The 25516-nt window shown below is 56.2% G+C and overlaps 1 protein-coding gene across 6 annotated transcripts in view; it reads right to left on the bottom strand.

Moving 5' to 3' along the window:
• Positions 1-25516, bottom strand: part of ADAMTS14 (ADAM metallopeptidase with thrombospondin type 1 motif 14) — a 72694-nt gene that overhangs the window by 17547 nt on the left and 29631 nt on the right. For all 6 annotated transcript variants that reach the window (XM_082715339.1, XM_082715337.1, XM_082715338.1 and 3 more), the window contains 10 exons: positions 13821-13904; positions 12964-13111; positions 12245-12350; positions 10357-10500; positions 9791-9923; positions 8348-8461; positions 5995-6143; positions 3855-4030; positions 1387-1520; positions 896-1019 (listed from right to left, as the gene is read on the bottom strand). In XM_082715339.1, the coding sequence (XP_082571465.1) occupies positions 896-1019; positions 1387-1520; positions 3855-4030; positions 5995-6143; positions 8348-8461; positions 9791-9923; positions 10357-10500; positions 12245-12350; positions 12964-13111; positions 13821-13904 (1312 nt within the window). The remainder of the gene's footprint in view (positions 1-895; positions 1020-1386; positions 1521-3854; positions 4031-5994; positions 6144-8347; positions 8462-9790; positions 9924-10356; positions 10501-12244; positions 12351-12963; positions 13112-13820; positions 13905-25516) is intronic.

Raw genomic sequence — 25516 nt, 5'->3', positions numbered from 1 at the left:
ACCCAAGAACCTGTTTCTTCAACTGTAAAAGAGCAATGGGCCCTTGTCCACAAGGTGCTGAGAGGGTCAAATGAGATCCCATTGCTTAAATGCTTTATCAAGTCCAAGGGCGGCGTGTGTGGGGTTGATGTGTGGGTAAGCACGCACGCGTGTTAGGTATTATTATTCCTCACTTTCCTGAGCCTCCTTTTCTCTCCTGATGTCCCTCCCCCTTTCTTCTCACACCTTAAGGGATTTAGATGAAGATCCAGCGCAGCTTCTCTACTCCCAATCCCAGCCCTGGAAACAAACCTCTCACGAAGCTGTCACTCTTGCCCCCACAAGGAGAGGAGAGGCAAAGCTGTGACACTCTCAAAGGGGAGATGGAACTAATTCATCCTCAAGTGTAAAGGACTAATACCTGGCCCTCTTCATCAGCCACGTGTGGCCAGACTGAAGATGGGGAGGGAAGTCAAGGAACTCAAGGTACCAGGAGTTCAAAGCAGGAGGTGCCACAAGGTTACCAAAAAAGGGAGGGAGGAAGAGAAAAAGCATTCCAGTCCAGTCTGGGCTACCTCTTCAGACCTATCTGAGCTCTCACTCCCCCCAGCAGTCCTGGGGTCAAAGAGATGGCTGAGCTCCTATCATCCCACACTAGATGCAGAAAAATGCTTCTGAGCTCCTGGGCCTAAATGCAGGCAGCATGCCCTGGAAGAGGGGGCGCCCAGGTGTAGCTCCGAGCTCAGCAGCCGGGGGCAGCTTGGGAAGCCCGAGGCAGGCTCTAGGTGCCTCCCCCACTCCACCCCCCCACCCCCGAGCCTGAACTGCCCTTCCCTGAGCAGAGGAAGGAGGGCCCACATGGCCAGGCCAGAACCCCAGCCACTCCTGGTCATCTCCCCAGCCCCAGGCTGCTCACCTGCCTGCTTGGAGGCCTTGCCCAGTGTCCCCTTCACAGTCCTGCAGTGAGAGTTGTCGCCGCCACAGACCCCACACTTGTCATCTGCCTTCATGGATCCCACCTCCTTGTCACAGCCGACGGGCTGAGGCCAGAGGTGGGTCAGCAGGGGAAGGTTCCCATTCCCCCTGCTACCGTCCCCATGCTAGCAGCATCTGACTCCCTCCCCGGTCCCGAGGCCCCACAAGTTGACCAGGGACCCAGAGGCACTCCTGGACAGGTCTCTGCCACAAACTCGCCATGTGACAGGCACAGATCTTATTCCCTTGAATGGGGCTGGGGACATAATCCCTTTTCAGCATCCGGGATTATGCTAAGGACCAAGTGTGTCATGAGTGGGGCAGGCGAGGAGAGGCTGGTCTCCCCAGGGAGCAGGAAGAGGGGCAGGTAGTGCAGCCCTCCAGTCTCCCCAGGGAAGCCAGAAGGTGGGGGGCCCAGAACAGGACACCTACCACACACTCGCCACGGGCACAGACGCTATATGGGTCCCGGTAGCTGCAGCGTGTCCCATCGTGGACCACCTGGTTCATGAAGACCACATCCCCTGTGTCTTCTGACCGGCAGATCAGCTCACACTTCTGGGCATCTGTGGACAGAGACCATGCCAAGTTCCCAGTCATGCTCAGAGAAAGCAGGCTGGCCCAGGAGGACGCCAGCACCTGTCCCAAGCATGAAGCTCCCTAGCCAGCTCCGGGGCACTGGGGGGAGCCCTGTGGGTGGAGCTGGGACTTAAAATCCCTGCGTAGTGACCCTGGGCAAATTATCAGACCTCTCTGAGCCTCAGTTTCTTACCCCTGATCAGTAAAATGCCACACAGGACGTTAAAGAAAATCAAGTGATAAAATAATAGTAATAATAATAAACCAATACTTAGTGAATGCTTACTATATGCCAGATGCTTCCAAAACCTCCACACACTATTTTCTTTTTTGTTTTTTTTCTTTGTAAGTAGGCTCCATGCCCAAGGTGGGGATTGAACTCACAATCCTGAGATCAAGAGTCATGTGCTCTACTGACCAAGCCAGCCAGGTACTCCTACACACTCTGGATATTAAGATGCAAATGTCATTTGTGAATGAGCTCATTTAAGTTTTTCAATACCCCAAGGAAGAAAGTTCTAGCATTACAGAGGAGGAAACCAAGGACCAGAGAGGCTAAGAAATTTGCTCAAGGCCACACAGCCACATGCTAAGTAGAAGAGCCAGGACTCTAACCTAAGTAGTAGGGCTTGAGTCCCAAACTGACCTCTCCCTACACTTCCCCAGCCGCATGTATGATGGTGTATCTTAACATGTTTGTCAGCATTGGGAGGTTGTGTGAAAGTAAGGCAGAACAGTGATCTGGGTTTGCATTTGCCAAATGAAGCTGCAGTGAGAGAGGAAAGGAGGTCCTTTCTAATACTAACAACTGGTTGTTCTCTTCTCTCTCTGGGCCATTGATGTCCTTAAAAGAAGGTTCCAAAGAACATATAAACATTTGCTTGGTTTCTTAGAAAAAGGGAGGCTGGGGCTTAACTAACTTTCTGGAATTTGTGAAAAGTCCTGGGAAACCCAAAGTCCAGCTGCCCCAGGGGCCTCGAAGGAAGCTTGTTTGGATCTGAATGGATCTGCAAGGCTTTCAAAGCAAGCCAGCCCCTCAGCTCAGTTTTTAAGGAACCATCTGGCTCCCTCCTCCTGGTCCCTGAGCTCCCAGGATACATCTTGCCCCAGTACACAGGGCTCAATCCAGAACCATAGCTTCCAATAACACTTCAGATTTCATGCACAAGAGCCAGATTCCTGGTGGGATCTGAGCCAGGGGGAGAGGCATAGGAGACCCTAACCTTCCTGAAGGGTTAGGGACCCTGACCAGTGCGACCCAGGCCAGCAGCCATGAAAGCCCACCGACAGTGTCAAAGGACTGGCAAACTCCCTAGAGTGGGAAGAATTCAAAGCAGAGGGAAAATACTCTCTATCATCATGTTCCAGAGAAATCTGTGCCCTGGTGTGCAATGGACAGGCCTCTGAGTTCCCTTCCAGCATGAAGACTGTCATTCTAACTATGAGCTGAACTATCAAGGGTCTTGTAATTACTACTTTAGAACCAGGGCTACAAAGAGGTGGCCTGGGGCTCAGGAGAGGAAAGGCCATTCTAGTAGGTGCCATCTGAGGCCGAGAGCTGCATGGCAGGGGTTGTCTATCTAGGACCATGGAGAGGCTGGCAGACCGAGAGGACACAGAGGCCCATGAAGGGTCCTTCCAGCCTGAAGGCTCTAAGATACCTTGAACCGCAGCCCTTCACTGGCATCTCTCTGCCTCTAGGAGAGCCATCAATGGAAAGGTCCTGGCCCTGGCACTTGGTCCCAAAATTCAACTCCTCTGCATGAGTCCTAGGGCCTGTGTCTATCCCAGAGCAGCCAGGAGGGAGTCAGTATCAGGATCCAGGGAGTCAGTATCAGGATCCGCCTGCCTTTCAAATCCTCTTCACTAACTGCTCGAACAGTAGCACGGTCAGTAGAACCTAGAAACACAGTAGATACTAGGGCAGATCCTCTAGGGACAGTGGTCACACAAAGCCAGGGCACCTGCACCCGTAGAGTGCCTTCTTGTACACATACGGACCCATATCAGGGGCACCAACCCAACAGCCAACACTGCTGCCGGCCTCAATGGCACCTCGGGGGGAAGGGTCCATGGTTCGGGGGGTTTTCCCTGCCAGAGGACAGTCAGCATAAATGCACAAATCAGGGATGGCTTTAATGAGGACTGCTGGCCCCAAGGCACACAGCACAAGGGCCTGCCTATTGCATGTCCCTTATGGTGCCCCAACTGTCCCTCCACCTCCACTGGCAGCCCCAGGCATGGGAGGCCCCCACCTCCAGGAAGACAGGGACCCAGCAGACACCCAAGGACACGAGGGGTTTGGGGAGAGGCTCACTCACCGTCCTCAGGCTCGTAGGGGAGCCAGCTGTGCTTGGCGTTCTGGTGGATGTAGTAGGAGTTGCGCTTGGCACACTGCTGGGCCCGGAAGTCCTCATAGGGCCCAGGGCACTCCTCGCTGTTGCATATCTGGTACTGGAACTCGGGCCCTGGACACAGGCGGCCTCCATAGGCTGGGCTGCAGAGGGCACGGAAGGACCGGGTGACCTTGCTGGAAGGCTGGGAGGGCCAGGCTTCCCACATGGCCACCGCTGGCGGCTCAGGCTTTGAGAGAAACACTGGTAACTTAGCAACTAGAGAGGAACCCCCACGGTGGGGGCTGCTGGGCTCACAGCCCTCCCAGATTCCCTTTGCCTCACCGCTAGAGCACGTGCCCCTGTTCCACTGTTGGGGGGTGGGGCATGGTGAGCTGAGAAACGGGGCGGGGACAGGGAGAAACTGACTTGCCAACTGGCTGGGAAACAAACCAGTCGTACTCATCTTTGTACTCATCTTTCAACCATTGCACTGGGCCTGGTACACAGTCGGCACTCAAAGCATGCCTCCACAATTCCAGCTCACACCCGCTTCCGCTTCACCTCATGATAAACTAAGGAGCGGTAGAGAGAGACATGGGTCTGGAACCAGAAGGCTGCGGCTCGATCGAACCCCCAGTTCCACCCATGCAAATCTCGGCCGAGTCACCCAGCCTTGCTGCGCCACGATTTCCTCTTTTTTTTCTTTTTATTTATTTTTTATGACGTTCAGTTAGCCACTGTATAAGTACATCATTGGTTTTTGGTGTCATGTTCAATGATTCATTAATGACATACAACACCCAGTGCTCATCACAACATGTGCCTCCTTAATACCCTCTTTAAAGGTGGGGCTGGGGTACAGCTTCTCTTGCCCACCTCCTGGTGTGTCTGTGGAGAATAAATAAGAAAAGGTATTTAAAGCGATCTGTGTTCTCTTCTCTGTTACATGAAGAAGATTGGGTAGGATTAATCGATGCAAAGCCTCCAAGCATAGGCTCCTGGTACAGTGCTCACAGAGCTGGGGGCATCACACGGCTGTGTGCACGGAAGTGCTCAGCATCCCAGCTGCCGTTTGTTAGCGCTTCATCTGGGCTGGGCACAGTGCTGAGACACCCATGTTCTGTCACTTAAGCCTCAGACAATAGAAAGAGTTACGATTACAGGGGAGTTCGCTAGATGGCAGCTTTGATCCAGGGGATAACCGTCCGTCTTCACAGGAAGGTGGTTTACTCAGAGTGGGCCCCACTGGGTCCTGCTGGGTCCTGCTCTGACAACCCGGACTTTCACACCCCCAACAGGTGGAAGTTACAGGGCCGTTTGTTTGGGCTCATATTTGTAAAAGGAGAGCGCAGCCAGCGGACATGGGAACAGGCTGCTCCAGGCCTCCCATCCCTGGAGGTAAGCAGCAGAGTACGAAGGATGGATGCTAGGGAAGATGGCCACTACCAAGCCACAGCATCCAAGGGCACTGCTGTTCTGCAGAGGCTGGATACCCCTGGTTCCTGGAGCCCGCTGACCCACATGCTGGCCCCAGCTGGCCCCCGTCTAGGCCATTCTGACCAGGTGGCTTCAGCCTGGGACAGGGAAGCCAGAGCCAGCTAGCACTCAGAAGCTCCAAAAACAATGAGAAGAGTCCCCGGCAGAGAGAATAAAAGGGGGAGACACACGACTGTTCCCCCAGACTCCTGGAACTTGGGGTAGTGCAAGGCAGGATTTGATGACAGAAAGACGTAGTTAAGAAAAAATCATGGAAGTTCTGCTTCACGAGGCAAGAAAGCAAACATGGCTCCTGAGCATTTAGATCAGTGTCTTCTCAAAGCTTAGCCAGAGGATCAAGAGTCCTGACCCGACTCAGAATCTTCCACCCACCGTAGTTTTAGAATCACTGGTTCAGATCAATTCTCAGACGCCACACCTGATGGGAGATGCCAGGCCCGGGTGGAAGGGATCCAGCCCCACCCCCACCAACATTTTTGGGGTCCCCCCCAACAGAATACAAACCACCTGCAGGGGTCCTTCTCTCTAGTGTCCTGCCCCCGCCCCTCCCCATGTCCTTCTCCCAGCCCCTCAGCCCTGGGGGGAGAGGGCGTCCCCTGCCCTGCCCACCTCAGCCAAGAGTACTCACGGGGGACTGTTACAGCTCCGGCTGCGGGATCGAACCCCACCCCCACATGACCGCGAACATGACCCGAACTTGGTCCAGGAGCTCCAGCCTCCATCCTGGCCGTAAGTCTGCTCCAGCGACTTCCAGATGCAGTGACCTTTAAAGCACCACTGGGAGGGAGCAGAGGGAACGAGGTTACCCTGGGGCCATGGCTGCCCAGCCCGTGACGAAGAGTGCCCGACGGTGCACATGGCACAGCTGGGAGGCACCCAGGTGAGACCAGAGAAAAGGACATTGAAAGCACAAGCCTCGGGACTGCATAGAATCCCACCTCTACCATCAGCTGAGTGACCTTCAGCAAAGGGCTCCCCTTTCTGAGCCTATCCCTCCACTGTACAGCATGGGTAACAACACCCACCCACAGGGCAGCCGGGAGCCTTCAAGGAGACCATGCCTGGCACACATGGCCCTCCAAAAATGGCAAGCAATATTATCAAGGAAAATAACCACTCCTAGAGGAAAAAAAGAGCTGATCAGGGATAGAAGACACAATCTTTCCATGCCATCTAGAGTTGATCTTGACTCTATCTCGAAATCCCCTTGCAAGGACTGCAGGCAGGCGTGCTTGTGGGAGGCAAGCCAGCCCCACAGGGAGGTCTATAAACGCACAAATGGAGGGAGTATATGAATCGAGTCCAAGGGGCCTAGGTTTGAATCCCAGCTCAGCCATTACTAGCTGTGTGGGGCTTTGGCATAACTTCCCCCTTGCTGAGCCTTGGTGTGCTCACCTGCTAAATGGGACTATTCTAACCACTGAAAGCAAGAACACCTATAAAGGCCCTATCTCAGGGCCAGGCACAAAGGTGTACTCAACCGAAGTGACTCCCTTCCCTTCTCCCACAGGACAACATGTGAGAAAACAGCAAATCTCCCCGGATCTTTTTCAAGAGATAATGGAGTGGTTCTCAGCCTCAGAGTCACCTGGGCAACTTCTAAAACTCCATCCCAGACCAACTGATCAAGATCTCTAGGGGTAGGGATTCTTTTTTAAGATTTTATTTATTTATTTGACAGAGAGAGAAACAGCAAGAGAGGGAAGGCAAGCAGGGGGAGTAGGAGAGGGGAGAAGAAGGCTCCCCACTGAGCAGGGGGCCCGATGCAGGGCTCGATCCCAGGACCCTGAGATCACGACCTAAGCTGAAGGCAGACACTTAATGACTGAACCACCAGGTGCCCCAAGGGGTCAGTATTTTTTTAAAGATGCAGCAGATACCTCATGTGTCATAAAAATCGCTCAGGTCAAGGATACAAGTCAGTAAGTTTTCATAACTTACAGCCTTGTACAACTGTCACCGTATCCAGTTCTAGAACATTTCCATCACCCAGAGAGCTCTCTCATGCCCATCTGCAGTCTCTCCCTGTCCTGGGGGGTAGGGACTTGGAAAGCTCCCCAGATGGTTCCAATATGAAGCACAAACTGAGAGCCATGGATTAACTGTCATGTGAAATGGTGACAGAAAGACCTGGAATTCTGGAAACCCCTGGAGCAGGTCCACCAAGTCTCCAGGATAAGAGCCCGCAGACATGGAGCCTGCTAGGCCTGTGCAAGACCATGGGAAGCCCCATCCATCTGTGAAGGGTGGACCCCAACCACTACCTGTGCTGGATGGGTGGAGTCTGGCGAGGGCACAGGGCAGAGGGCAGAGGGCAGAGGGCAGGCTAGGGAGCAGGTCTGTGGCTCGGCTCCCAGCCGATGCTGAATAGCCTGGAGCCTCTCTCAGCGCCCTGCTTCTGCCCTTGGCTCTCACGCTGGCTTCAAAACTACCTGAGACATGAGAAGGTCACTTGATTGGGGTCAGCAGGACCCAGAGAAGTGCCAAAAATGGCCCACGGGCAACACAGAGATCCGGCTCAGAGCCAGCGAGAGAGCAGAGGTGGGTTTCAGACCCTTGACCTAGGGTCAAGGCCCTCCAGGACAAATGAAGCCTTGACACGCACACATGCTCAAGGGGAGAAACACACCAGCATGTATGTGAAAGGGGTGTTCTGGGGCAGGGGAGGGCAGGCAGGACACCTGGAATCTTCCTTCACCCCTTCTTTGACATCCCAAGTTCCTTTGCCTGCCCGCCTCTCCCTCATTCTTCTCATCCGTAAAATGGGAGTAAGCCTTCCTGCTGGAAGGGCTGGAAGAGAATGGCAGGCCCTGCACACGGAGGAAGCAGGCGACTAGTATGGGAAGGAGAATGTGAACATAGGAGTTTACAGGCCAGGGGAGGGGGCTCCATGCACACCTCCTGAGCACACATGCCTGGGGAGGGGGGTGGGGCCTCCCAGGGACCCTCACAGTCCTGCCACAGCCCCGGGCCCCAAGTACCTGGCCAGGCGCACACTCGGTCCCGTCCAGGGGGGGGCCCTTCTTTGTCTTGCAGAAGTACGGGTTGTCAGGGCGGCTGCACCATAGCTGCTTACAGGGCTCGAAGGTCTGGAACTGCATGGAGGGGGAGAGTGGCCACCCGCCACACCGGCACTTAGGCTTCAAGCTGTCCGGCAGGCGGCCAAGGGGAGTAACAGAGAGGGGAGGGCTGTGGTGGACACTGGGACCAAAATATGGTCAGGGAAGCAAGAGGGTCCACACCCCCGAACTGGACCCCACTCCCATGGCCTCCAGAGACCCCTCCTCTCTCCGCCGTAGTGCCAAAACGGGGCAGGCCACAGCCCATAATTCCCTGGTTGCCTCCCCGGGCCTCCCTCCCTGCTTTTGCAGAAGCCACCGTGCCACTGGGCAGGGACTAGGGTTTGAGGCTCTGGAACGCTTGGGCCTGCCGAGCCCCATGAACCCAGTGCACGTTGGGGTTTCACGGGGCTTCTGGTCTAGCCCAGAGGCTTAGGCACCCAGGCACAGCCAAGACTCCCACCCACTCCGGTCTGGTCTCACCAGGCTGTGCCAGATGTTGGTGATCTTCTGTTTCATGCTATCCAGGAGACCCCCTGGGTCTCTGGCCAGCCAGAGCAGTGTCCTACAGATACAGCTCTTCCAAGCCCTGAAATCTCACATCCCAGGCTTTCTCCCCACCCAGCTCAGAGACCCTATGTCCCCATGTGGCCTGAGCAATAGGAAGGTGACCATACTCTATGACTCCGGGTCCTGCAGGATGTGAGCCTCTGCCCGGGTCCTGGTCAGTGGCTGTTTGATTCTCCCCAGGGGGCTCCCCAGGGACAGGTTCCTCCTGCCCTGTCCTGCAGGTTAAGGAAAGGGTATGCTCCCTTGTATCAATCTCCTAAGCATGAGGTGGGGAGGGGGAGCATGCAACTGACCCTCTGGAGAGAGATTATGTGGGGACACAGGAGATTTGCACTAGGATGACAAATTGGCCCAAAACATCCTATCAAATCCCTAGAAGGTAGATGGAGGCAGCTAGTCTTCCAGCAGGCCAGAGCCCAGCGCCTGATCTGACAGAGGGACTGTCCTGCAGATGTGCTCCCCAGGAACCCGTCCAGCCAGGACCCCATTAGCCACCTGCTCTCTCTGTTCTACCCTGTTCCATTTTTCCCAGGACTAAAGCATCCTCTAGCAACAGCACATACCCACCTCCAAAGGTAGGACTGGGTGGGGCAGGTATGTGGCAGAAGAAGGCAGAACTGGGCCCTGATCCCCCTGCACCACCCCCCCCCCACCGTTGCAGGTAATACCAAGCCTATGGGCCCATCACTAGGCCACCTGGCCAGTTGGGAGGAAGGTGCCCTGTGGAGGCCCAGTCAGGGTCACTGGAGGACACAGCCTGGGCACTTCAGCAGGCAGAGGCCGGCAGGAACTCACCGCAGAACAGGTGTGGTATCCAGAGCCAAAGTCAAAGCGGCATTGCTCGTCCATTGAGTAGTCGACACCTGGCAGCTCCTGGGGCCGGGGCCAGGTGGGCACAAACGGGTCATCGAGGAGGCAGTCGTAGGAGCTGCCAGTGGAGACAAGGAGGTGAGGGCTTTAAGGAGCAAAGATGGCCTGCAGGAACCGGCCCCTGCTGCCCTATGCTAGGCACTGTGTCTTCCTGGGAGGAAGGGCCTGTTCCTGGGCAATCAGAGGGCTCACTGCATGGAGGGAAGGAAAGGCAGCCCTTCCCACATTACTCAGGACCCTGGCCAGCTGCCGCACGAGGTTAGTGACAGCATCCCGGCCCACACTGGCCCCGCCTGGCCTTGAGCTCCTGGATCTAAAGCTTGTCCTTGGCCTCAACGTCCCTGGAGGCCCAGAAGCTGAGCAGTAAGGCTGGAAATGCAGCACAGGTGTCAGGGTCAGGGTGGTACGGAGACAGAGATGCTGGGGGCAGGGGGAGGTGAGGTGGCAGGCTGCAAGCTCCCGTCCCCAGCCAGGAGGTGGCGGTGACCTACGGGAGGTAGCGGCTGAGTTCCACTTTGCTGCAGCGGGACCAGTGGAAGCGGTGGAAGGCAGCCTGCACCAGGGGTGCCATGACGCTGCCCAGGCTGGTCTCGTCGGCACAGCCGTTCCCCTGGCCGTCATGCTCCATGCCGAGCCTGGAGGGCGAGGGGGGGGTACAGAAGGGAGCCCCGAGTCATACCAGGGCCCTTCACACCTGTGAAGACAGGCAGGCGGGCCAGCAATAGGACAGCATGCCCTGGCCAGGCTTCAGACTGTTCCTCCTGGCCTCAGTTTCCCCACCGTGCAGGGGCGAGGACCACCCCCCTGGATGGAAGCTGAAGCCCCACCCTGCTTCCCAATGGGGCTGGGCTCATTTTGCCTTCCTGCATTCTCCTCAAACTCCAGCCATATCCTCATGGTTTCCGAGGCCAGCTCAAGCCCCACTCCTACCGAGGACATGCTCCCTGGCCACCCTGCCCAAGGGTCGACCTCCCACAGCAGAAGCCAGCTGTCTTGCCACTAGCAACTCGCATGCCCTCCACATCTCCCCAACAGACCCAAGGCCTGCAAGGTGCAAAGACCAGGTCTCACTCATTTGGTTCAGTTCAACCTCATTTCCTGAGCGTCTCCACACCGTCTCTTAAGCTTCTCCAAGACCCCAGAGTATAGAGCATAGAGCTTTATACATGGTACGCACCTACCATAGTGATAGTTTAAATTGTAAAGTCTGTTTTTTTATCACTGCTATTAAATGCCAAAGGCCAGAGGCTCTAAATTCTCAAATACTCCCAGGTGGTGGCGTCTGGCCTTGACCACCAGAGAGACACGTGGGCTACTAAGGCTGTCCTTGTCTCTCCACAGGGAGAGGCTCTGCTCCATGAAGAGTGGACCACCCCCACACCTCCCACACACAGGAGGACAATCTCCCAGCTCTAAAATATGTGGACCCATGGGCTTCCAGGGCATAAGGGGACCCTGAGGATTCCTGTGTGTCAACCTCCACACGGGAGAGGAGGAAGCTGGGGCCTCAGTGAGGGGCGGAGCTGGCATGGAGTCCCCACTGGCCTCCTGAGCTGACAGGGTTGGCATGGAGAGGGGGGTGGGAGACAGCAGGGGGCAGACCCTCTCCGGGATGGCCCAGCACCCCCCTCCTGCCCAGGTCCTTCCCCTGGCAGGAAGGAGCCCTCACTCCACATGCGTGCGCTACAGAAGAGCCCAGGGGTGCATCCCACAGTTCTGCCCAGCGAGCAGACGAGGCCAGAAGGCACGACTACGCAGGTGCACGTTACCAAAGGAAAACCTGGATGACAGTGGTGGATTTGCTTTCTCCCAGAATGAAGCTTCTCTGTCCTATTCTCCGCGGCAATCCAGTCCTACCACAGGGCCTGGTGCACAGTGCGTGCTCGAGAAATACTGGTTGAAGGCATGAATGGCTATGCTCTAAACAAAAGCCAGGTCCAAAGACCAAGAGTGCCAGCTGCCAGCCTGGCCCAGGGCCCGAGGCTCTGAGTGCCTGTTTATGACGGGCTCAGGCGAGCCCTGCAGTGTGGGCCGGGACAGCTGTCCGAAGGGCCTCGAGATATGGATGGGAGAATGATAGAGACCATCCAGAGAACAGACCGCTGCCTAGGATGGCATGGTGGGGCCAAAGGTGGGGCCACATCTGGTTTTCCATGGCCCTGGGATTTGAGGGCCAGTCCCAAGGCAGGCCCAGAATCACCCTCTGGGCCCCCAGGTCCCCGGCCATCACGGCTGGGCCTCAATACATGGGCACCTTCCCTGGCCTCTCCCAAGACCCTGCGACGGGAGCCCCATCTGAGATTAAGCCACCCACCCCCACAGAACTCCTCGGTGCTCACGGCGCAGCCCGCCTTCCCGGTGCCGCTTACGCACACTTACACGTGGCCAGTCTCATGGGCCACCACGAAGGCTGAGGAGAAGCCGTCCTCGTGGTTAAGGGTACAGCTTCTCAGGGGGTGGCACATGCCGGTGACAGGAGCATACCCTGCCGGGGAGAGGGAGAAGGGGCAGAGGGAAGTCACAGGAAAGCGAGGCAGGACTCAGCGAGGTCTGGGCCCAGCCAGCCACTATAGGGACATGTGACGTGGTCGCTGCCAAAGAGTGCCTAGAGGATGAAAGATCTTTGCAAAGTCCATCCCCTCCCCCCACATCATAATGCTCCCACATCATGAAGATCTACAGCTTCCCTGCAGCTTCCAGGCCTCTGTCATCCCCTCCTCTGATCAAGGCAGTGAGATTTCCAGATTCCCCAAGCCTGCACACACCCGACTTCCACGCTTCCAGTCTAGCCCAGAGCCCTAGGCACTGAGGCCAGTCAGTTGGTCAGTCAACAAACACATGCGGCTGAGCCATCAGCAGGCTCAGCCAAAACCGCAGGGACCAGAATGGGGACCCATTCACTTCTCTGATCTCCAGGAAACCACTCCAAGCTTAGCCACCTGTCCGGTCAGGTCCTATCCCCAGAGCCCCAGGACTCTCTCGGTCAACAGGGAGCCTGGCCCCTCGAACCACCTTGGGGTGGCTCCAGAGAGCCCGGCCCCAGGCCTCAGCCCTACGGCTGCGCACACCCGGCCACAGCTAATACCGCACCTACGTACCTGAGGGCCCGAAGTCCTGCCGGGTGAGGAAGACCACGTGGTCGTGGTGCTCTGAGTGGCTGGGGTCCTGGCGCTGCTGAGAGTGCGCCCAGCGACACACCTGCTCCAGGCTGCGAGATGGGTTCCCACGCTCAATCAGGCTCAGAGACTGCAGGGGCCAAGAGCGGCAGCAGAGGGGCGATCGCCGTAGCCCCCAGAATGCAGGGGGCACCCGTCGCTCCCCTCCCACCGGTAGAGGACACTGAGGCCCAGAGGACCGCAGAGTGGGTTCCTGGTCACCAGGAGCCCCAACTCCAGCCGCTGGCGCACAGCCCTCCCACTTCAGGCCCTGCGCTGGGCCACCTGTCCACCAAGAACTCAACACACATGCTCTCTCATCCCTCAACCGGCTCGCAAGGCAGGTGTTGGGCTGAGCACTTCTTCCAGACTTTACGTTCACGGTCTCATTTTATCCTCACCACAGCCCCCTGGAGGAAAGTTCTGTTGCTACCCCCTGTCCGGGGGAGAATGAGAGAGTCTAAGACTGCAGAGCCCAGGGCCCCAGCGATCAACCAGAGCAGACCCTGTCTTGGTCACTGCCCCACTCTGAGCCCATCTCTGCATCGATTTCTCCGGGAGAGGGCTCTCCAGCTGTGAGGCTGTAGGACTGTCCATTTAGGAGTTTGGGGGGAATCCCTCAATCCCTGTGTAACACCCCCAAATGCCCCTGTTTCCGAAGCCTCAGTTCTAATGGTCTCAGGGTTCTGATTCTGAAAACAAAATGCTTCCTAGACGCCACCCCACCCCACAGCCAGGCCGATGCACCGGTCCCACCCCCCTTCTCCCCCAAGACCCTGACTGTTGGCAGGGGGGCTTACCTGTCGGTAGCCAACCATGATCAAGCGGACCAGCGCGATGTTTATGTGGGCCCCCAGAGACTCATCGTGGTAAATCTCATCCACCTGTCAGAAGAAATGAGCGGGTAATTTGAGGGGAAGCAAGCGTGGGTTAAGAGCCGACCACAGAGCGGGTCCTGAGCCGGGTACCTGACCCACGCCATCCCAACCCATCCTCACCACGGCCTTCGCAGCAGCATTCTCAGCCCTACTGTACCGATGGAGAAACTGAGGCAGAGAGGCAAAATGGCCTTCCCCAGGACACACAGCTAAGGAGCAGCAGCTGGGATTCAGATCCCGGCCCTCCTGGTTCCACCTGAGCACTCTCTCCGTGAAGCCAGTGTGAGGGGGCCCCAGGTCTCACTCAGCCCTCTGAAAAACACTTATCTTTCCACAGCTGGGGAGGGTCCTTCCACAAATGTCACCTGGGCCAGGTTGCTCATCCTCACAGCCCAGTGTACCCCTCTAGTCGCCACTGGAATCGTCTGTTCTGCAGGGCCCGGGGAACTTTTCCAGAGCAGATCCAAGGGAAACTCTTGGAAACGCAGAGTCTCAGGCCCGCCTCCCAAGTCAGAGCCTGTGATTCAACCACAATCCCCCGGGATTCTCGGCCACGTTCAAGTCGAGGAGCACGGCATCGGGAAGCTCCCTTCTCCCACAGCCCCAAGGAGCCGTGGGGCCATGCCAGGCACCGTCTACCAAAGAGTGCCATCCCTCCCACTCCCCTAATCAGGACACCCCCGGTACAGTGTCCACGACAGATGGACAAGCCTCAGCCTGTCCACCCCAAGGACAGGAAGCCCCCTCTCTCCTGAAGGTCCATCTCCTGAGGATGCCCCTTGAACAATTCCAGCTATTTTGTTTTAACATTTTTTTCTGAAGACACTTTGCCCTATGAACTTTGAAAAGTACAAAAATGGTCAAAGAAAATCAACCATCGGCCAGATAGATTGAGGATAACCACAGTTATCGCGCTTCCCGCCATGTGCACATGTGTGTGTGTTTGTGCGCATATGTACGTGCGCACGCGTGGGCTCATTTTACAAAATCGTAATCATCCTGAATATACTGCTTATATGTCACTTCTTTCATGAAACATTATTCCGCATATCTAAAAGCATCATCCCCGATGTCTGTGTATGATGGGCCACGACTTATGAAACTGATCGCCTCGTTAGACACAACCCCAGGGGGAGGAATGACTCGCTCATAAAGTCAGTGTCGGCACACAGCACTGGTAAAGCAATGCAGCTACTGGGACCGGAGTCCTGGGTTCAAATCCTACCTCTGCCTTGGATGCTGGGAGGCTCAGGGCACATCAGGCAACTTCTTAGGACTTGTTTCTGTTTCTGGAGTGGGGATCCTAATGGCCGACCTAGGGCTGGCACATGGACCTCTCATGCCAACAACACATCTGGGAACAATTGAGTGGGCCACACACAGAAGAGGCAGAAGTGGGTCCCAGCCTTTGACTCCTGCCTGCACGTCTTCCCAGGAGCTGGAGGGCATTTCATACGTGGCCCTGTTCTCCCCACTTCCGCCCATGAGCAAAGGAACCAGCCTACAACCCACAAAGGGACTGTTGTCTGCCCAATGGAGAGGAACGGCGCTGCCAAGCCTGTATGTGAGAGTCCCACAGGGAGGGGAAAGCCAGGAGGCGATGGGAGGCCTGTTCCAGGGCCAGCCAAAGAGAGCAGGTCTCTGGCAGCCGAAGCCAGGTGTGCCACACAGCACCCCCACTGCTCCCCCAGAACGGGAAGCTGCCCCAACTCGGGAGCATGCGGACCTCAGAGCAGGCTGTGTCCAGCTTCCTTCCACCGGGGCCTAGCTGGCACCCATGTCTGGACCCAACTGAGAACAAACACCAGTGCCTGCCGTGGAACATAGCCCCCACCCACCCCACTGACCATACCCACTCTCATTCCCTATGCTGGGCAGCAGCGTTCCCTTCCACCCTCCTCCACTCCCCAGCACACATCTCTGGGGCAGAGTGTCCAAATGCAGAAAGAGACGACGTCCTTCTCAAACTACGTGCCCCTGACTTACCCTAGGAGAACTGTGTGGTGGAGGGGGAATCTATGGGGGGGGAGGGGCCATTGGCCACACATACAGTTTCTCCCTAACAGAATTCCAACCTAAGAATTATTTGGTCTTCTGCTGAAATCATCCTCAACCTGCCGCAGGATAACTCTTACCTGAACCTTCACATCTCAGCCCCTCCAACTCAGAAAAATGGCTTTTCTCCTACATGGGGTGCAGTCAGCGTCTCAGACCCCCTGACATGCCCTGTGAGCACGCACACCAAAGACGCATCTGCGCCCCACATGGACACATGTAAACCCACGGTTGCCCCCGGGCCGGAAAAGAGAGCAGTCCCTGGAATGCTTGGGTGGAGGCATCTGTAAGGCCTCTGGGCATTTGGAAATTCTCAGGGCCATTGTCTTCCTGCTCCGTCTGGCTCCAAAGTGGGCCAGGCAGATCCCTGCCAGGATCTGGCCATATCCTTCACAGCTGTCCCCATACTTGACAGGGCAAACCCACCTATCAAAGCCTCCAGTGACTTCTGCTCCTGTGACTGGCATCTCCAGCGCAGGACACAGGGAGGTCCCCTCACGTGCAAATGGGGAGGAGGCTGCCACCTCTCTGAAAGGGAGGTAGAATCAGAGCCCGAGTGTCCAACACTGGTGGAGACTGAGTGGGGCCTCGTGATGCCACCTCCCACTCTGGGGTAACTGGCCTAAATGCAATACAGAGCGAGCAGAAAGGGACAGAGACAAGGTCTCTCCATCCAGAAGGACCTTGCTCGGCACAGCACAGCACTCTGAAATAATCTAGCAACCAAATGTTTCAGGGGACGGGTGGACTCAGATCCCAGGAGTTGGGAGAAAAGGAGATGGGGTATACACGGGCTGGAGGGGCGGGGAGGGCTTGCTGGAGAACCCAGAAAGGGCCTCGCCCAAGAAGGCTGTGGCCCTTTGGAGAAGATGGGCCGAGGTTTGGTGCAGGAGAGAGAAAAGCAGGAATCCTATGGAGCCAGCAAGAGAGCCCTGAGGCCAGTGGTGATCAAGAAAGCTGAGGCCAGCCCCACCTGGGATGGAGAATTTCTTCCCAGCTCATGCTGGCACACTTTCGGCAATGCATGCGCTAGCCCTTTGGAAAATTCTGGGTGCCATGGGCCCCATTCAGCCTCCCCCACTGGCCTCAAGTCTCTCTTTGAAGTCCCACTGACCATACCCGGTCTCTTCCTGGGGCGAGAGGGTGGCCATGGTCTTTGGGGGCCAACCCCCCCCCGTGCTCACATCAGTCACAGACAAAACCTTCCGGGCGCCAAGAAGAGAGAGGACGGGCCACTTGCCAAGAAAGGGCCATCTGGTTAGGAGTAGGTTTTCAACAACGACAAGGAGAGACGCTGAAGTAATACCATCAAAGCACCAAAATAAAAGAACCCCCCCGCCCGTGGTCCTTGGCACCGGAAACCAGCTTTCACGAACCGTGATGAAAGAAGACATTATGAAGGAAACAGAAGCCGAGACAGTTACACAGACCCCATTGAGGGGTCTGCAGCAAAGGAAGATGGAAAGCGATCTCCAAAAAATGGCCTAAGGCACAAGAATGGACAAATAGCTCTGAAGAGGGTAAAGAAGCACAGTTCAGCCGTGAACGACAGTCTAGTCTTTTCTCACACTACATAAGGGTGCTGAAAATAAAGTCATTCTATTTTACAAAAAAAAAAAAAAAAAAAAAGATGGGGTTAGCCCTGCCATTCCACATCCCCTGGTCTGGTCCGTCTCTGGGGCCCTGGCACACTCATTTGCACACACCCTGATCGGCCCCAGCCCTTGAGCAGGACCTTAGGGCTTGGATTTAGCTGAAGCTGTCCTGACCGCTTGCACAGGGCCGAGGAGGCGGCTGGACGGGGCTGCCATGTCCCCCCAGAACCACAGAAGCCGCCTGGCATGAGGGTCCCAGCCACAGCCGTGAGCCAGTGGATGCTGGGACCACAGCCAGGGGAGGCACAGCTACCTGAGAGGCCTAGGACCGCTGGCTCACACCCACAGGCGGCTTCCTGACAGGCTCTGGTCTGGCTGGGCGATCAAGAACTGGCTCTGTCAGCCTCTGCCCTCCACGGACAGCTGCCTCCCAAATGCCAGCGGTCAGACCAGCGTGCCAGCTCTGGGGAGACCAGGAATCGCTTCCCCTGGTGGTGGGCCCCAGTGTGACAGCAGCCAGACACACCCACCGGGCAAAAAAGAACCCTGTGTCTGATCTCCTTGCTTCCCTACCTCAGCCAAGTTCATCGTCATCTGCCAAGAGCCCCGGGTTAGGGTTCCACTTCATGTACTGGCTTAGGACAGTGCCTGGGTATATACTAGAAAAACAGGCAAAGGTCAGGACTCTCTGTGGCCAAGGGGAGACAAAAGAGAAGAAGGGAGAAGCTATGTGATAACATAGCAGAAGCCAGAAACCACTAGGCTTGCAGGAAGAGCTGCTGTTCATTGAACACCTACTATGTGTGGGGCGCCATGCTGAGGGCTTGCATACAACCTCATACCAACCTCATGGAGAGAGGAATTGTTCCCTCTTCACAGGTGATAAAGCCGGGGCTCAGAGAGGCTGAGTAACTCGCCCATGGCTCCACCCAGAAACTCCAGAGTAACTGAGTAACTCCAGTAACTCCAGTACTCCAGTAACCCAGTAACTCCAACTGAGTAACTCCACCCAGCTGGGAAGGCTCAGATTTACGCTCAGATCTTTGTGACTCTTGCCCCTAAAACCCAGCTGCTTTCCAGAACCAGTCCCTGTGGAGGCTGGCTGGAGTGGGCTTTCTCTGGCCTGGGAGAGAAGATGGGAAAGTGGGTTTCCACACCCAGTCAACAGCAACACAGTTAGGCAGGGAGTGGCAGCAAGAGCCCCTTCCCTGTTCTCCTGTAAGCATGGGCAGGCCTCCCGGAGTGGGGGGTAGGGAGGAGCTTTGTGGTCAAGCCCAGGGAGCAAGAAGAAGCAAAAGAGGGTCTAATTGGGGTGGGAGCGCTGCATCTGTTTTCCTGTCCAAAGGGAGGGACAGACTCAGGGTGGCTCCAGCAGAAATGCCTGGGCTTCTGTCTAGGGCTGGAAGGGAGAGCTAGGCCCCCAGGGAGCCCACGGAAGGGCAGCTGGCAGCCTTCCCTTCTGGACCAGGCCAAGATGGGCTTCTCCTTGTCTGTGCAGAGATGGGGTCCAGGGCAGAATGGTCCCTGACCAGCCCTGAGTACCCACATTGCTAGGGAATACAGTTCCCAAGGAGCTCTGGGGAGGCATGTCAGCCAGGTGCAGGAGCGGCCGTGCTGGGACAGAGCAACCCCGAGGTCCCAAACCCACTCCCTGCTCAGACAGGAGAGGACATGAACTGCCACGGAAGGGCTGATGCCGCCACAGCCCCTGCCCACCCCACGGGTTCCTCCCAGCCACCTTCTCCGAAAGAAGCACTAACCCTTCTTTTCTTTCTAATTAGTATACTTTTGATTTTAGAACAGCTTTAGATTTCCAGAAAAGCTGCCAGCAGACTCCAGAGAGCTTCCGAGGGCCCCAGGCCCTGACTCCCCTGTGATTAACGTCAGCCTTGACCACAGTACCTTTGCCACAACGACTGAACCGACAGGACACGTTATTGGTAACAAAAGCCCATGTTTGTTTCCGATTTCCCTGGTTTCCCCCTAATGTCCTTTGTTTCTGCTCCGAGACCACATGTAGGACCCCAGGTTACATTTTGTCACCACACCGTCGTGGGCTGCTCCAGACTGTTCCTCCTGATCGTTCCTCAGACTTCCCAGGGTTCTGATGACCCCAACGGCTCCAAGGAATTCCGGTGAGGTGTTGAACACATGGTCCGTCGACGGGGGCACATCTGATGTCTGTCTCACAGTTAGTTGGGGGGCACGGGCCGAGGAGAGGAAGGCCACAGAGCTGAAGGGCCCCCTTCCCCACGTGATGTCAGGGCCCCTGGTGCCGGCAGGACCCGTCCCTGGCGAGGCTGACCTCCACCGCCTGCTGGGACAGCGGCCACCCCCGTGCTGTGCTCTTCAGGACAAAGTCACTGTACACGGCCCCTGCTGCAGGAGTGGGAGTTCAAATCCACCTTCCTGGGGACAGAGTATCTCCACCCATTACTTGGAATTCTTCTCCTCCCATCTGTCTATTTATTCTGTCTTTTATCAGTATGGACCCGCAAATATGGATTTCAGTATGGACCCGCAAATATGGATTTCATGCTGTGGGTTATAATTCAATGCTACATTATTGATTTTGTTGCACCAATTGTCCCAGCTTTGGCCCTCGGGAGCTCTCTCGGTTGGCTCCTGTGTCTCTTTAACACACCCCCGCTGTCAGTTCTGGGGTGTCTGGGTGGTGTTTGCTGAGCACTTCCTTTCTGGGACTATGGGGTGCTCATCTTGGACACTCTCCACTCCGGTTCTAAGGGTCAGCCATTCCTCGCAGGAGCTCCAAGGAGCATGGCCCGTTACCCCCCTCTGACCAGAGAAGAGCAGGCCTGTAGCGACGGCGGAGCCCACACGAGCACAGCCGCTGCCGTCAGAATTCACGTCCAGCCTCTGCTCACATGCCTTCCTGGGTCACTTATGGCTGTGAACCCGAACGGAGTGGGCGCAGCCCTGCTGGGAAGACAGGCTGGCCACAGTCACCTGTCCCGCCCTTTCCTCAGTCTCAGGCCCCAGGACCGGCCCTCCATCCCCCAGTCCCGACCCTTCCAACAAGAGAGGATGCAGCAACTCTGTCCACCGCACGTGTCTCAGACGCTCTTCTTCCCCCATTCCCCATCACGGCGGGTCAGAGGCACTTAGACCGTGTTGGCACTGCCCCCATGAGCAAGAAACCCATGTTGTTCCCGGGGGCTTCCCTGGACACCGTGACCCCTTGCCATTGCCGGCAGTGGACCATTTAGGGGCGATTTGAGGAAGGAATAGGGGTCCTGGTTGACTGAAAACCTCCATTGCCACCTTCTAGTAAAATCAAGAAGGCATCCCCATTTCAAACAGGGGTTTGGAACAGGTTCCGGCTTGGAGAAAATCCCAAAGTGTGGGGCGCGCCTGCAGCCTTGCCAACACTCCAGATGGCACGGGGAGATGCTGTGCGGGGAAGCACACACTTGGATGGCTCCGTGCGGAAAGGGATTTGGACAAGGAATGATCCAACCAGGGGAAGCGAAGGGAACACCTTACTCTCCCACATGTCACGTCTATGTGTGTACACAAGTAATACGTGATAAACACCTAAGTCTCGATCAAGTTAAAAGGGCTCTTCCAAAATGTGCAAATAAACATTCTAAGCGATAAGGAAACATCTTTATCAGAGTTTAATAGGTAGTACTTTTTTTTTAATTTATTTATTTTAGAGAGAGAGGGAGTGAGTGCATGTGAGCAGGGGGAGGGGTAGAGGGAGAGACAATCCGGAAGCAGATGCCATGCCAAGCACAGAGTCCGACACAGGACTCAATCCCAGGACCCCGAGTTCATGTCCTGAGCCGAAGGCAGATGCTTAAGCAACCGAGCCACCCAGGCACCCCACTTTTTCTGTTTCTTAACTACAAAACCCAGCAGCCTCTCTGTCCCAGGTCAGCCTCTTGGAGAGTGAAGAGAGGCACCATGGAGACCTGGAAAGACCCAAAGTGCCCATGACCTCACCCCGCTGAGCCCGTCTCTCTCACCCAAGTGTAGACAAACCAACCTTGCAGAGAAGCCCCAGAGAACAGATGGTGAGGCCAACGTCAAGCATCTGGGATAGCGCCTAGAACCTGGATGTGGTCAATCAGTGGCATCTCTTGGTCGGTTTAGAACCTCCACTTCCCGCTTTGGGAGGAGAGGACAGGTCCATCAGGCCAGCCCAGGAAGGGGATTTCAGGCGTGTGACCTCCCCTCCAGCAGCTGAGATGCCAGGCTGTCAACCACAAAGCTCTCCCCACCATCAGGGATGCTCATGGTCATTAGGACTCAAAACCCCAGCATTGGTGCTTCTGTGTGAAGCACCGTTCTCTGCCCGGGGTGGGGCCTACTCTGGAAAAGCGAATGCCAGCAAGTGGGAACTGGTGCTAACACCTCTGGGCTGGCCCCCTGGGACCCCAGGGCCACTCAGGCTGGGGGTGTCCCATGCATTTTAGGATGTTAAACAGCCAGCAGGGGCTCCTTGGGGATGTCAGACGCCTCCTATTCCCTCTCGCTGGGATAACCAAAAAATATCTCCAAACCCTCCCAAGCGTCCCCTGGGAGGCAACACTGCCCCCCCGGAGAACCATGACCTTAAAGTAGGAAGATTTTTGCTTTCTCTGTTTTGGGGGGGGGTCTCTGCGTGCCCTGAAGAAGGAGTGGAAAGCTTTTTGGAGAGAGAGACGAGAGAAGAGAAAGAATCCACAAGAGAGGGAGGGGGAGGATTCGTGTCCTTCCAGTGAGCAGGGAGGGCGACTGCTCCGGAGGCTGGCATATCCCCAAATGGAGGAGCGCTGGCAAAGCAACGCTCTCTCGGCACGAAAACGGTGTTTCCGTGGTGTTCCAAACCGGCCTTTATGATGAATATTTAACCCAATGATGTGCCAAGAGAATGCCACCCTCCCGGGCTGAGGCTACCAAGGCCCTGGTCTGACAGCCATCTGGACCCCACTTTCCCAGAAGGGCCTCTGGGAAGCCTCAGGAAGGGGCCCCAAAGCAGATCAGGGCAGGGGAACTCACTCAGAGACACCAGGCAATGTCTCTCCAGCAACCACGTCCAACACCTCTGTGGTGGCAGCCTGGCCTGGCAGGGTAGAAAGCATGGTGGGCAACGGGCCTGCCACCCCCAGAGTGGGCTGCCGAGAAGCATCCCGCTGTAGACCAGCTCGGTGAGGACCAACAGAAGGGCTTCTGTATCTCCTCATCTTCCCTCTGCTCTGCCCTCGGAGGAACCCCCTGTCCAAGGAAGTCCTCGCCCCAGAGGTTGGGTGTGTCGCCCCAGGCAAGGAAAGGGCCCCTGACAGTGCCTGCCTCTCTCCGGGGCCCTGGCCGGCACATCTGGCCACGGCTAGGAGCCAAGAGGAGGAAGCCAGGCCAGGGGGGAAGCCTCAGAATCCTGACTCAGATACAGAGATCCATCTGGGGGGGGGGGCAGGCAGCACCGTCTACCTCCCAGGCGGGGGGGCTGGGATCCACCCCCGCCTCCTCCTCAGAGCTGCTCCCCGCCATGTTCTACCACAGCAGCAGTGGGGGGAAAGCACGAACTTCGGGATCAGACAGATCTGGGTTTGAATCCTAACTCAGCCACTTATTAGTCTGAGCCAAGTCACTTGGCTTCTCAGAGCCACAGCTGTCAAAGGAATGCCGCTGGCCTGAGGCCACAGTAAGGATTCATGGCGCCTGTCTCCGAGGTTCTCAGCCCTGTGCCCGACATGTGGTAGGTACTGGAATGATACTGTGGTATTTGAGAAAGTGCAGAGTCCCTGTCCTCAGAGTCTTCCTGTGGGCCCCAGCCTCAGCTGGCTCTGGGGCCCATTCTCTCCTCCTTCAAATCTATGCTGGTGCCCCTGTCAGGCACTGTTCGGCACTCCTGTCTGTGCCAGGGCCCAGCTACTGCCTCGGGGACCTCTGCCAGCATGGCTGTCCCCTCATTCCTGCATCCACAACCCCGTTGTGCACGGTGGTGTGCTCTTCGGGCCTGCACGCTCCATATCACCAAACCCCTCCACCCCCAGCCTGAGGCAGCCTCAGCTCCAAACCACTCCAGAAATCCTCTTCCTGCAGTCCACAGGGAGGGCTGCCTCCTCTAAGCTCCTTCAGCACCGCCCCCAAATCATTCCATGGGCTGAGGCTTATCTTTGCAGCCAGACCGAAACTTCTAGAATGTGAGCCTGTCCCTCATCCTAGGCATACACCAGGCACTCACTACCTGCTGTACACAACTGCTCCTTCCATTTCAAAGCTCTCAAAATGGTTCCCCAGTCCTAAGATTTGAAGATGCTTTAAGGAAAGTGGCCTGGTTCGGATGGGTAAAATGAGGCACAGGCAAATGAAGTCCATCAGGGGCCCATGCAGCATGTCAGAAGGAGAGAGGAGGGAGTTGGGCCACCAGCTGCAGCTTCATGAATACGTACAGCACATCCCCAGGGTAATGCAAGAGGAAAGTGAGAGGCAGGATGCCCTGAGCTCAGCCTGAGAGCTGGGCCTGATCAGATGGTTTGGAGGGTTTCACTGATGGCTTTGGCCCCTCCTCCAGGGTTAGCACAAAGGGACCATACATCCCGGGAACAGGATCCCTCCCTGATCTTACCAGGACAGGCCTGGCCCCGCAAATCAGAAATGGTCACAGGCAGGCAGGCAGGTGCTCCAAGCGGACAGCACAGGGACACCCTTCTTACCGGCTTCATGAAATCCCACAGGAAATTAGTGTTTCCAGCATCCCAGCCAGATAAACTCCCCACACAATGCTCGGGCTGAGCTGTGGGTCCCTTGGGAGGAAAGGTGGCCAGAACTCTGCAGCTAGGAAGTCAGGAGCCCACCGCTCACAGACCCCCTGAGGCAGCTTTAGGTCCACACACAACATCTCCTCTGCATGGCGAGCCTTCCTCCCCCAGAGGAACAGGCCCCTCGCAGGGTGGAGAAGCTCTGCCTCAACTTCCCCTTCTGTTTCCACATCCCATAGGGCAAGCCAGCAGTAAGCAGAAGAATCAGACTTAAGCAGCCTTTCGGGAACCTCTGGAAGACATTTACTCTCCCCACCCACTTTCCGGTAGGCTGTAAGGAGAAGGAACGTGGAACCAAGCCTCTGGAAATAATAGTCTCCAAGGCAAGCCCCAGGGGCACAGTGTTCGGTGAGGGCGAAGCAGAGGTGTTCCCTGGCCAAGGCTGAGTCATGGTCAAGAGAGCCTGAGCAGGACACAGGCTTACTTTTCTCCAATAAAGGTCCCCAATAAAGTTAGAGGACATGGGGAGGGACGCCAGGGAAGGAGGACTGCTAGGCGACTGGCCTCCACGTCGGGAACGCCAAGACCTTGGTGGCACTTCCCATGCACTGGCCTCCGCCCTCCACACATCTTCAGATCCCAGAGATTTAACAAGACCCTTCTGAAGGAATCCCATCTCCGTCCCGGCAAGCCTTTGGAAAACAGTTCCAAAAGTATACTTTGCTCTGCAGAAAACAGTATTTCCTTATACGATTCATCAAAGACCTCGACCATTCAGTCACTTGGATGGTCACACAGCCAGCACCCGGGGGTGTGTCCTAAACAAGGCTGCTGCCCTCCCAACTCCAGGGACAGGGACGCAGTCGGTACATCAGACGGGCCACCAGACTCCCTGCCGTCCCTGGGACAGGCTCTCTACCAGAGACCCTGATCAGGCCTCAAACTAGGAGAATAATTGTAACAGGCGCTTTGATGGAAATGGCCTTGTCCACAGCACACCTTTCAGACTCATCTGAACCCGATTCCACGGAAGCTGCTTTACGACTGAGAGCTCGACGCCTGACAACAACGCACAGTTCTTGTCCATGGGAGCACAAATTCGGTCTTGTCCTCTGCCCTGGGAGACAGCCAATTCTGTTCTCTGTTTGCACCTTTATTTCAAAATGCCTGATTATAAATGTTTCCCTTCTTAGAGTTCTCTTTTGAAAGCTTTATCACATTTGCCTGGTCCTCTCATTGATTAGTAGTGAAACAAAACCTG

Source organism: Mustela nivalis (genome assembly GCF_964662115.1).
Source record: "Mustela nivalis genome assembly, chromosome: 2".
In the NCBI taxonomy this organism is placed as follows: domain Eukaryota; kingdom Metazoa; phylum Chordata; class Mammalia; order Carnivora; family Mustelidae; genus Mustela; species Mustela nivalis.
This window is presented reverse-complemented; position numbering and strand designations above follow the sequence as displayed.